Source organism: Ascaphus truei, chromosome 7 (genome assembly GCF_040206685.1).
Source record: "Ascaphus truei isolate aAscTru1 chromosome 7, aAscTru1.hap1, whole genome shotgun sequence".
In the NCBI taxonomy this organism is placed as follows: domain Eukaryota; kingdom Metazoa; phylum Chordata; class Amphibia; order Anura; family Ascaphidae; genus Ascaphus; species Ascaphus truei.
The window spans coordinates 40425874-40438847 of NC_134489.1; the positions used below are offsets into that span (position 1 = coordinate 40425874).

Sequence of the window (12974 nt, forward strand, 5' to 3'; positions counted from 1 at the left end):
TTGGTGGCCCTTGAGGACTGGAGTTGGCCACTCCTGATGAAGTAAATTGATTTTATAGCGCACTTGATAGACTTGAATGTTATCACTTTTGCTTTCTCTCTAAACAAGAAATAAATATGAAACCTCTTATGGAACCGTTGGGAAATGTTCATGAGAATGACTTGTTTCCAGTGTTGGTGTGGCCACTTCTGTCCAGCAGGTGGCAGCACTGCTTCATTATATATCAAGCAGAATTTAATGTAATCTCCAATATTCCAATAAAAAGTGATCACTATGGGCAAACAAAGATATTAAAAAGTTCGAGACAGTAACATGAGAAAATGGCCTTCATAAATCTGCCTTTAGGTATCTCTAATTGAGGGAGAACAACTAGATCAGGAGCAGTGGGATAACATATTTGAAGGCATAGCGAAAAGCTCCACATGCGTATTAATAAAAGAAGATGCATATAAAATGCTCCACCAATGGTACTACACCCCACTACGACTGTCCAAATTTTTCAGAAACATGTCCCCAGTATGTACAAGGGGGTGTGGCCAGCAGGGTTCGTTTGTACATATGTGGTGGACGTGTCCGAAGGTTGCAAAGCTATGGAAGGCCACACATGATATGGCACAGACAATACTTGTGTATACCTTCCCCCTAGACCCCTGGAAGGTACTGCTATACAGGCCAACTGATACCATGGAACAAAATGACGACATACTACTGACACACATATATACAGCGGCCAGATGCGAAATAGCCAAAGCCTGGAAACAGGCGCAGCAGCCGGCCATACACGCTGTAAAAGCGAGACTATGGAGGATCTGTCTTATGGAAAAACTGACGGGGATACAAAACGACACAGTACAGAAATACATAGACGTCTGGGAACCTTGGAGAACTTATATGGGGCATAGATATATTACTAGGGGAACTCTCCAAATCTGAAAAACACATAATAGAAGTGCCCTAAAAACACATGAGTTAAGGATGGGGGAGGGAGAAAAAAAAACACAGTCCCTGAGGAAATCTGGGTGTGATTTGGTTCGATTCGGCCTAAAATGACGAGATGGGCCTGGAGGGTGTTCGGTACTCAATAGTCCACAAAGATACGTGTGCATATCTACTGATGTGTTAGGAATACTGGTATGGTACCGACAAGTGGAAAACTGTTGCTAAAGTAATGACATTTTTTTTTTTTTTTTTGGTTTGTCTTTTTCCCTTTCCCAGTCTTTTTAAGTTAAAGTTTTGTACTAGTTATTTTATACGCTGTCCCAACAGTGATGTCTTTATTGTCTCCCCACTAAATGATGTTATAGACTTGATAAAAAGTTATGTAATTCAAAAGTAACATCCTCCCCCCTTTTTATGTTCTGTATCCCACTCCCCATTGGTCTTAACAAAAAATGCAAATAAAGAACAAGTTTAAAAAAAAAAAAAAAAGTGATCACCTTTTCCCTCCTTTGCTGTGAGAGGGGCAAGCAACGGGACCCAAAGTGCGTCCCAATGACAGTACAGCGCGCGGTACACTGCGCGTAGGATTGTTAGACACAGGTCCCTGCCCAGGTGACCTTACAATCTGTTGCTGCACAGGGAGATAAAGTGACTTGCCCAAGGTCACAAGGAGCCGACACCGGGAATTGAACCAGGTTCCCTTCAAACTCCATGTCGTTTACTCACTGCAGCCTTTCGACAGAGGGGTTAACACATTTCCAGGCTGTATGTTGAGATCATTGGCTCTAATTCCCAGGGAGATACGGTGGTTTTATTTTAAGGTCCGTGTCTGCAATAACTGCAGGTTACATCATTTTTAAAGGGTGATTTAAGCGCTCCAATTTTAGTCTTTCCTGCCCCATGTCTTTTGAAAGACCAATGTGACAGACGAAGAGGTCCAATCTCCCATTGCCGTGCCTGTGATCGCAGTTACACAATGTAAGAAACACCCAATCACTGGTGTGGGTGGTCAGGCTTGATGCAACTCTGTCCTGTATCCAAGGTCGTTCGTACTCTATCCTCATTCTCTGCTGGGAATAACAATGATGCGGACTAAATATCAGCTTTTTAGTTCCTCGTTACAGTGGCAGTAATTCTAGATTTAATCATACACAGAATTTGAACCGTAGGGTCTTACAGAACTTCAATGTGCTAGTTTTAGAGATCCCCTAATCACCTCCACCCTGTTCCCATGTGCCGGTTTTGTAGCCAGTTTTCTCCCTTTTAGGGAAATCCACGGGCCAATAGGAAGCCGCAATATTCCTTGGGGCGTGATGTTGCAGAATCTTATTGGACGAGCATTTAAATGTCTGAGGGAACGTTGGTAATTAATGGTAACTAACTCGCGGGGTTCCCTGGAGCTAAAATATATATATAAGTGATTATCTAACACCATAGTGATTTTAGGTTGGATTGCTGCCTTTAAGAGCCATGTTTTATTTTCAATGTTGATGGCAAATAAGTTATTGCATTTAACAGCTATTTGTATCGTTCCGTGTTGAGGGCAGGTCTAATTTAATTAATCAGTTTGGTTTTTGATGGACTCTGAGGAAGTTTAAACAAAAAAACACAAGTATTTTTTTTATATAAGAAGTGTTTATCGTGGCAAATTGGTCTCCTAACCATGTATTATTTTAAATTAGGGTTATGATGTTAACCAACCAAACTACCGTACCCAACTCTGCTGCAATGAACACACACTTCCACAAGGAGGGTTGTGGTATGCTCAGATCTGCCGCACCACAACGCCAAAAAAAACCACAAATCAACTCATTCAGCCAGTTATATGGGAATTTCAACCTGCATTTTAATTTCATACCCTCCTTCATGGTTGGTAAAAGGGTTAAGGTAGTGGATTACGCCCCGCTAACTAGAATCCAGAAATACTAACTATTATTGTCCTTCTCACAAACACCTTTTCTTCATTAGGAAGATCTGTTTCTGGCTGTGACATTCACAGAACCCCCTCCTCCCCCCTTTACCCCTGGATGTGTCGGCTTTAAAAATTCCTTGGTTGGTCTCCAGATGCCTCGTTGTTTAACCCCCGTAAGAAAGCAAGTTTTGGGTCCACAATCACCCAAACTAGTCATTGGAGCTGAAGTCGTAATAAGGTCGCCATGTATGGTTTACATGAAGCTCTCTGCCATCTTTCTCCGGCATTGGTCACACTTTCCCGAATGGAGACCCATCCCGGTGACCTCCAGTTCGAACTTGCCAGAGCCCCCCGGGGCCCCAGCTGCCCTCTTAACGGGTACTGCCGATGTGGATACGCGGAAAGACCCCGTGCCCAAGGAGGCTGTGTCGTTGTCCTTTGCCGGAGTGGTACAGCGGCACACGCGCCTGATCTCCTGACGGAAGTGGATTGTGAAGAGGCCGTAGATGACGGGGTCCAGGCAGGTGTTGAAGAGGCCGAATAGGAAGAGCATGTGGCTCAGGGAGGGAGGGACCTTCTCCCGGGTCAGCATTTCTGGGGAGAACCAGTACCAGATGCCAAGGAGGTAGTAAGGCGTCCAGCACACAATGAAGGTCAACACAATCACCAAGGACATCTTCAGGGTTCTCATACGGGTCCGGGGGATGTTATTAGATGAACGCCGGAGGTGAATTTCTCTGGAGGAAACTGGGGAAGGAAAGATACCTTATAGGTGCAATTCTACATGTAGGACCAACTTTCAACCACTGACAGCGATATGTTCAATGGGTTATCTAAAACAAAATCAGATCTAGCCTTTAGCTATAGAAAACAGCCTCGGATTACTCTTTATACCAGGGGTGGCCCACTCCAGGTCAGGTTTTCAGGATATCCCTGCTTCAGCACAGGTGGTTCAATCAGTAGCTTAGTTGGAGACGGCACCACCTGTGCTGAAGCAGGGATATCCTGAAAAACTGACCTGTTGGTGGCCCTTGAGGACTGGAGTTGCCCGCCCCTGATTTATACCAACCTAGCAGGAAAGTAGATTAAAAAAAATGTGTGGAAACGAGGGAGGAAGAATAGATGAAAGAAATGTTTCAAGTGAGGGCCTGTGTATAAAGCAAATGTCATTACACCGATACAGAGGGGCTTTGTCACCCGGGAATGTTCAGCGTTGATGGATCAAGGTTCTTATCTTGTCCCAGATACACAGATGTGAGAATGGGAATATCACACTCTGCGTGTCTATCTTGCTTCTGTTCAGCAGTCTCACAATGATCTCCTCCGGATCTGAAGGGCTTACAATATTCTCAGGGAATCGGTCACCCTAATAAGTTCAGTTCCCCCGGAGCCTCTAATCCCCCATGCGGAGGGAAGCAGTCAATGGATCTATTACAATTGTTGTGCAAGATGTTTCTCGGTGAATTAATGCATGGGGTACGCAAACTGGGGGGGCGCAAGATTTTTCTGGGGGGGGCGCAGGTGGTTGCAGAGGCCCCGCACTCTTCCCCAAGGCATTCAAATGAAATGCCGGGGGGATCGCGTGAGGCCTCTCCAACATCAACTTTCTGCGATTCAACCAATCGTCTGGACGCATCTCCATGGCAACGCGGCATCAAATGATGCTGCGGGGTCCTGCGGTGTGACGTCGCAGCAACGCAGCGTCAAATGGCCACCAGCAGGCCAGGTATTGGGGATATCCCTGCTTCAGCACAGGTAGCTCAATCAGTGGCCCAGTCAGTGAAGAAGGGGTATCCCCAAGACCTGGCTTGTTGGTGGCCCCTGAGGACAGGCGTTAGTCACCCCCTGCTTTATATCTTATCTTTCTGCACTGGTTGAGATCAGTACAGCTACTAGACACTACCAAGCACCATCATGCATTGACCACTGGTGGTCCTTCTACAGTGCCCAAGCAGTGACCAAGACCCATAAAGCCCATCACTCACCGCAAGCCTTCTTCATCTTCCGGGATATCTCCATGAGGATGCGGGAGTAGCAGAACACCATGATGAGGAGCGGCAAGAGGAAAAGGCAGAAGAAGGTGAACATGTTGTACATGGTCTCCTGCCAGTGGGCTTGGAAGCTGCCCACAGTGGCGCACTGGATGAAGTACACTGGCTGCGTTCTGCTGACGGTGTGGAACACGAACAGCTGGAAGGGGAAACCCATCATCAGAATGACGCCGTGGACGGGAAACACCAGAAAGTCAACCACTGAGCAAAATCTACAAGCTACTTCCACCCATGAAGCTCCTGGGGCACCCTTTCCTGTCCCGCCCACGAAGGTCCCGGGGCACCCTTTCCTCTCCCGCCCATGAAGGTTCCGGGGCACCCTTTCCTCTCCCGCCCATGAAGGTCCCGGGGCACCATTTCCTGTCCCACCCATGAATGTCCCGGGGCACCCTTTCCTCTCCCACCCATGAAGGTCCTGGGGCACCCTTTCCTCTCCCGCCCATGAAGGTCCCGGGGCACCCTTTCCTCTCCCGCCCATGAAGGTCCCGGGGCACCCTTTCCTCTCCCGCCCATGAAGGTCCCGGGGCACCCTTTCCTCTCCCGCCCATGAAGGTCCCGGGGCACCATTTCCTGTCCCAACCATGAAGGTCCCGGGGCACCCTTTCCTCTCCCACCCATGAAGGTCCCGGGGCACCCTTTCCTCTCCCACCCATGAAGGTCCTGGGGCACCCTTTCCTCTCCTGCCCATGAAGGTCCTGGGGCACCCTTTCCTCTCCCGCCCATGAAGGTCATGGGGCACCCTTTCCTCTCCCACCCATGAAGGTCCTGGGGCACCCTTTCCTCTCCCACCCATGAAGGTCCTGGGGCACCCTTTCCTCTCCCGCCCATGAAGGTCCCGGGGCACCCTTTCCTCTCCCGCCCATGAAGGTCCCGGGGCACCATTTCCTGTCCCACCCATGAAGGTCCCGGGGCACCCTTTCCTCTCCCACCCATGAAGGTCCTGGGGCACCCTTTCCTCTTCCACCCATGAAGGTCCTGGGGCACCCTTTCCTCTCCCACCCATGAAGGTCCTGGGGCACCCTTTTCTCTCCCGCCCATGAAGGTCCTGGGGCACCCTTTCCTCTCCCGCCCATGAAGGTCATGGGGCACCCTTTCCTCTCCTGCCCATGAAGGTCCCGGGGCACACTTTTCTCTCCCGCCCATGAAGGGCCCGGGGCACCCTTTCCTCCCGCCCATGAAGGTCCTGGGGCACCCTTTCCTGTCCCGCCCATGAAGGTCCTGGGGCACCCTTTCCTGTCCCGCCCATGAAGGTCCCGGGGCACCCTTTCCTCTCCCGCCCATGAAGGTCCCGGGCATACTTTCCTGTCCCACCCATGAAGGTCCCGGGGCACCCTTTCCTCTCCCACCCATGAAGGTCCCGGGGCACCCTTTCCTCTCCCGCCCATGAAGGTCCCGGGGCACCCTTTCCTCTCCCGCCCATGAAGGTCCCGGGGCACCCTTTCCTCTCCCGCCCATGAAGGTCCCGGGGCACCCTTTCCTCTCCCGCCCATGAAGGTCCCGGGGCACCCTTTCCTCTCCCGCCCATGAAGGTCCCGGGGCACCCTTTCCACTCCCTATGGAATGACCAGACCCTGTGCTATCTGAATTATCCGACCCCCTCCCTTCGCTATAATGAACAATACAAGGACAGCAGCCAGTTTGTAAATACAGAACTAGATGAGTCCGGGCACATATCGGGCTAACACTTTTGTCCACAAATGGGACCATGGTGAATTGTCTTGATAATATCTTATCGCAGGGGTTCTCAACTCCAGTCCTCAAGGCCCCCCCCCCCCCCCCCCCACAGGTCAGGATTTAAGGATATCCCTGCTTCAGCACAGGTGGCTCAGTCCAAGACTGTGAACCTGACCGGTTGGGGGGTCTTGAGGACTGGAGTTGAGAACCCCTGTATTAATGTAAGTACATTATTCAAATTGATAGCATTTTAATAGGAACCCCACTTTCGGTGCTTTGTATCCAAGGCCATTTATCGATGTATCTGCATTTGCTTTAGGTACCAAAAAGGAGACTGCGAGTTATTTGGAGGCTGAGAGGAACTGCGTTCAAACATCTCTAGATACCAAATTTACTCAAGCTGTGGGCTATTAATTGGAAGCAAACGGGTCCCCTGTGTTTAATGCCCCATTCAAATAAATAAACACGCCGACCTGGGGAGTTGCCAATAAGATGCTCAGAGCCCAGGCCACGGACAGCAAGGTTTTGTTCTTTTTTTTGGCATCACCTATCCCCAGCGGGTTTAAGATGGCGGCCTGACGGTCCAGGCTGATCACCACGGTAACAAAGGCGGAGGAGTACATGGCCACCAGCTTGAGGAACATTAGGATCCGACAGGCTGGGTCCCCGGCATACCACTGCACGGTGATGTTCCACACCGCGTCCAGGGGCATGACGATGAAGGTGATCAGCAGGTCCGCCGCGGCCAGGTTGATGATGAGGATGCGGATGTGAGATTTCTTCCTGTACTTATGGGTGATGGTCCACAGGGCGGCGATGTTGAAGCAAGCTGAAGAGATGAAGAGGATGCAGGTGATAGCCACCCGGACCTTGGCGGCCGTGGAGAAGGTGGGAAGCACAAACTGCTCCTCGTTGAGGAGGGTGAAATTAGGTCCGTGGGATTGCTCTGCCCCATTCGTGTCCACACAGCTCAGGTTCAAATCTCTGAATCCACAGAGGACCAGGGGGTGACCCGGCCCCACCACCGTCCCTTGGCTACTGACATTCATCTTGACACCATGCGAAGCCCTCCGTGTTCCTAGGTGACTGATTTATTGGCGACCAATTGTGCTCCGATAAACCCAAGTGGGTAGAAAGTAAAATCATTCTCAACTTAGAAACAAAGTCGGGGAGGAAAGTTTCCCAATGCAGAAGTCCAGGGACATGTTGTTTAACCTGCAAGCTTCCGGGCACCATGTTTCCTTGGACTTCTGGAGACACAAGAACACCGCACAGATGAAAGTCATTGGCTGAAACGATGAGCTGGAAAGGGATTCTTTGTATCTTACTTTGCCTCCAGTACCAAGTATTAGATAGTAAGCTCTCTGGGGCAGGGATTTATTTTATTGTTCTGCAATATCTTGTATTTGCCCTTCCCTATCAGGGCACGGCATCCTTTAGCACCGCAGAACTGTCAGCTCCAAAACCCAATCATTTGGATGTTTAACATCTCCACAGGAGCAAACAGCTCCGGAAAATCTCCCAGCTCCTCCGTCTTGCTCCAGTCCATCCCAGATCTCATTTTACGGACCTAGAGCTTCTGCCCAACTTAAAAAAATAACCGGTGTTGGCCTTCAGCAGGCTCTATTCATTTCCTTCTGAGCATCTCCTTGGACTTCTCCAGGAAAGATGTCAAGAGAGATACACATTCACTGGAAGGAGAAATGGGCTTCACCAAGGTTGCGCTGCTCTACTCTGGAAGACCTTCATATATATATATATAGTGGTAGAAGAAAGATGTCCATACACGAAACTCCCGCCACAGTGCCAGCATTCAAGCAAAGCCAATTCTCAATGATGCAAACTGTTCTGGCATTTCACTCTTTGTACATTACGAGTCTCTTCTCACCCACAACACGATGCTGCCTCTTGCTTGATCACCAACGTGGGATGGAAGAGACGCTTTGCCTTCCCAACAGCAACCCCTGCAAAGTACAACAACAAATAGACAGTCATGTTTTTATCTGATTCCTCGCCCCTGTGATGTTCTTGGGCGATTAATAATCATTGCTCTCTCAGGCCCTGTGACTCCAGCAGAGAAGACGAACGCAGGAGGCTGCCTGGGAGAACGTATATTGTAATCGATATGAGAACGTTGGGTATTTTATGTATGGTGGTGATTCCAGGCATACGCAAACGATGAAATTGCTTTGGACGCCAATCACTCCTAAAAGGACTTTATTACACAGCCTGATTTGTATTATATATATATACTAGCTGAGAGCCCCGGCGTTGCCCGGGATGTTTGTGGTGTGGGTGTGGCATTTGGGTGGGGAGTGGTCCACGCGGCCCATGTGCGGTGGTAGTGCTGCTGTGGCTGTACTGATGGTGATTGTATTGGTGTGCTGATTTGGGAGGGTTTGGTGCTGATGTGGGGGTGCGGATGTGGGTGTGCCGATGGGGGAGGTGCAAAGGTGGCGATGTGTGGGTGCTGATGGTGTTGATGGGGGCTGGGAATGGCGGGGAGCCGAGAATGCCAGTGTGCTGGGGGGCCATGGGATACCGGTGTGCTGATGTGGTGGTGCTGGGGATAGTGTGTGTGTGTATACATGTTTGTGTGTATACATTGTATGTGTGTGTGTGTGTGTATACATGTGTGTGTGTGTGTGTGTGTGTATGTGTACGTGTGTGTGTGTACGTGTGTGTGTATACATGTGTGTGTATACATGTGTGTGTATGTATACATGTGTGTATGTATACATTGTGTGTATGTATACATTGTGTGTATACAACATGTTTGTGTGTGTATACACATGTGTGTGTATACACATGTGTGTATACACGTGTGTGTGTATACACGTGTGTGTGTGTGTGTATACACGTGTGTGTATACACGTGTGTGTGTGTATACACGTGTGTGTGTGTATACGTGTGTGTGTATACACGTGTGTGTGTATACACATGTGTGTGTGTGTACACGTGTGTGTGTGTATACGTGTGTGTGTATACATGTGTGTGTATACATTATGTGTATGTATACCTGTGTGTGTATACGTGTGTGTGTGTGTATACGTGTGTGAGTGTATACGTGTGTGTGTAAGTCTCCATGTGTGTGTGTATGTGTACATGTGTGTGAGTATACGTGTACATGTGTGTGTGTGTACGTGTCTACGTGTACATGTGTGTGTGTGTGTGTGTACGTGTACATGTGTGTGTGTCTACGTGTACATGTGTGTGTCTACGTGCGTGTGCGTGTACGTGTGTGTGTACGTGTGTGTGTGTCTACGTGTGTGTGTGTGTGTGTCTATGTGTGTGTGTGTCTACGTGTGTGTGTTTGTGTATACGTGTGTGTGTGTGTATACGTGTGTGTGTTTGTGTATACGTGTGTGTGTTTGTGTATACGTGTGTGTGTATACGTGTGTGTGTGTGTGTATACGTGTGTGTGTGTGTATACGTGTGTGTGTGTATACGTGTGTGTGTGTGTGTATACGTGTGTGTGTGTATACGTGTGTGTGTGTCTACGTGTGTGTGTGTGTCTACGTGTGTGTGTGTGTGTGTGTCTACGTGTGTGTGTGTGTGTGTGTGTGTGTGTCTACGTGTGTGTGTGTGTCCCTGTGTGTGTGTGTGTTTGTGTCCCTGTGTGTCCTTTGGCCCGTCACTCCGCCTCAGGCCAATGAGAGGTGTGCGGGGGCGGGCCAAGGGACCAATGAGGTGGGAAGGGGGGGGGGAGGAGGTGGGAAGGGGGGGGGAGGAGGTGAGGAGGGGGGGAGGGGAAGGAGGGGGGGAAGGGGGGGGAGGGGAAGGGGGGGGGAAGGGGAGGGGGAAGGGGGGAGGGGAAGGGGGAGGTGGTGGGAAGGGGGGGAAGGTGGTGGGAAGGGGGGGGAGGTGGTGGGAAGGGGGAGGAGGGGGGAGTTGGTGGGGAGGAGGGGGGTAGGGGGGGGAGGTGGTGGGATGGGGGGGGAGGTGGTGGGGGGGGAGGTGGTGGGGAGGGGGGGGGTGGGGGGGAGGTGGTGGGAAGGGGGGGGGGTGGGGGGAAGGGGGGGGAGGTGGTGGGAAGGGGGGGAGGTGGTGGGAAGGGGGGGTAGGTGGTGGGAAGGGGGGGGTGGTGCGAAGGGGGGGAGGTGGAGGGGAGGTGAAGGGGGAGGGTGGAGGGGAGGTGAAGGGGGGGGTGGAGGGGAGGGGAAGGGGGGGGGTGGAGGGGAGGTGGAGGGGGGGGTGAAGGGGGGGTGGAGGGGAGGTGGAGGGGGGGGGGTGGAGGAGAGGTGAAGGGGGGGTGGAGGGGAGGTGAAGGGGGGTGAAGGGGAGGTGGAGGGGGGTGAAGGGGAGGTGAAGGGGGGGGGTGGAGGGGAGGTGAAGGGGGGGTGGAGGGAGGTGAGGGGATGTGAGGGGTGGGTGAGGGGAGGTGAAGGCCGCTCCCTCACCCGTCCGGCCGCTCACTCACCCGTCCGGCAGCTCCCTCACCCGTCCGGCCGCTCACTCACCCGTCCGGCAGCTCCCACGTGGATCTGAGGCGGGAGGCAACTTGTTGTGGCCGCTCCCCCGCTGTGTCCCGGGCGCTCGCTCCCCCGCTGACTGTAGCGGCGCCGGGGGGGGGGGGGGGCGGGTGGAGGGGAGGTGAAGAGGGGTGAGGGGTGGGTGAGGGGTGGGTGAGTGGAGGTGAAGGGGGGTGAGGGGTGGGTGAAGGGGGGTGAGGGGTGGGTGAAGGGGGGTGAGGGTTGGGTGAAGGGGGGTGAGGGTTGGGTGAAGGGGGGTGAGGGGAGGTGAAGGCCGCTCACTCACCCATCCGGCCGCTCCCACGTGGATCTGAGGCGGGAGGCAGCTTGTTGTGGCCGCTCCCCCGCTGTGTCCCGGGCGCTCGCTCCCCCGCTGACTGTAGCGGCGCCGGGGGGGGGCTGAAAGCGCGGGAGACACGGGGAGAGGAGGAGGTGCGCGCGGGTGTGGAGGCTGATGTTCGGGGAGGAAGAGGCGGAGGCTCCGGGACCGGCGGGTATGTGAGCCCCACCCCCCGGGTTATACATGCTGCTAATGTACACCCCCCCCTACTGTGTGTGTGTGTGTGTGTGTGTGTGTGTGTGTGTGTGTGTGTGTGTGTGTGTGTGTGTGTGTGTGTGTGTGTTTGTGTCCCTGTGTGTGTGTGTGTGTTTGTGTCCCTGTGTGTCCTTTGGCCCGTCACTCCGCCTCAGGCCAATGAGAGGTGTGCGGGGGCGGCCCAAGGGACCAATGAGATGTCCCCTAGGGACACCGGACATCCAGGCAGGCAGGCAGGCAGGCAGGCAGGCATACAGTGCTTTCACTAATATAGTATAAGATTTGTGATCAGGACCTTTGCCTTTCTTATACATTTCATGCAATGAAAACAAGAATTCCACTTCGTATATAAACTTGCTCAGTGAGCGGAGGGGCATAAAATTCAGGATCAGGCAACATGTACCAAACTGTATGGGCCAGTTCTTTTTGTTAGAAAAGGATCCGTCTAGGTAGGATCTGACTTAATCTATTGGCAATTAATTTAGCATAGATTTTGATATCCGTGTTGATAAGCGAGATAGGTCTGTAGCTTTTACAATCTAGACTAATACACCCAGATCAAGTCGGCTTCATTAAGGATAGACAAGCGGGAGATAATATCCGACGAATCATTGATCTGTTAGAAATAGCCAAATCACAAAAAGCATACCTAAAAGCTACACTTGGAGCATTTGGTTTCGAGAATAAATTAATATCAGCTATTATGGCGCTATACACTGGTCCGACAGCTAAAGTTATGCATCAAGGCTACCCCTCGGACATATTTAAGATCAAGAGTGGCACGAGACAGGGTTGCCCCCTCTCGCCCTTACTCTTTGCCATGTGTATGGAACCGTTAGCGGCACATGTGAGAGAGAATCCGGATATTTCCGGTCTCAAATTAGATAATCAATCCCACAAAATAGCCCTTTATGCTGATGATGTGCTAATGGTCTTGTCAAAGCCACTCACCTCTCTCCCTAACCTCTTCAGCCTATTAGATAAGTTCAACAAAATTTCAGGATTTAAAATAAACCAGTCAAAGTCAGAGGCCTTGAACGTCACCATACCAAAACCAGAAGAAAAACTAATCTCTTTAAACTTCAACTTTCGTTGGCAGCCTAAGGCGATCAAATACCTAGGGGTATTTGTCACTAGTGAATATAAATCAATTTATAAAGCAAATTATCCCAAATTAATTAAAACACTGAAGGAGGATATAAGAAAGTGGGCGAAATTCAATATCTCCTGGATAGGAAAAATATATAGCATAAAAATGAATATTCTCCCACGCATCTTATACTTATTCCAAACCCTCCCAGTGCCGTTAAATTTGAAGGAAATTAGAGAACTACAATCCGCCATTTTTACATTTATATGGGGGGGCAAAAAACCTAGAATTACTAAACAGA

At 51.0% G+C, this 12974-nt stretch overlaps 1 protein-coding gene across 6 annotated transcripts in view; it reads right to left on the reverse strand.

The window, feature by feature from the left end:
• Positions 1 to 2720: 2720 nt before the first annotated feature.
• LOC142499070 (gonadotropin-releasing hormone II receptor-like) overlaps positions 2721 to 12974 on the reverse strand; it is an 85034-nt gene continuing 74780 nt past the window's right edge. For all 6 annotated transcript variants that reach the window (XM_075607893.1, XM_075607894.1, XM_075607892.1 and 3 more), the window contains 3 exons: positions 7050 to 8540; positions 4837 to 5041; positions 2721 to 3598 (listed from right to left, as the gene is read on the reverse strand). In XM_075607893.1, coding sequence (XP_075464008.1) covers positions 3105 to 3598; positions 4837 to 5041; positions 7050 to 7625 — 1275 coding nt within the window. In that variant the 5' untranslated portion in view covers positions 7626 to 8540 and the 3' untranslated portion in view covers positions 2721 to 3104. The remainder of the gene's footprint in view (positions 3599 to 4836; positions 5042 to 7049; positions 8541 to 12974) is intronic.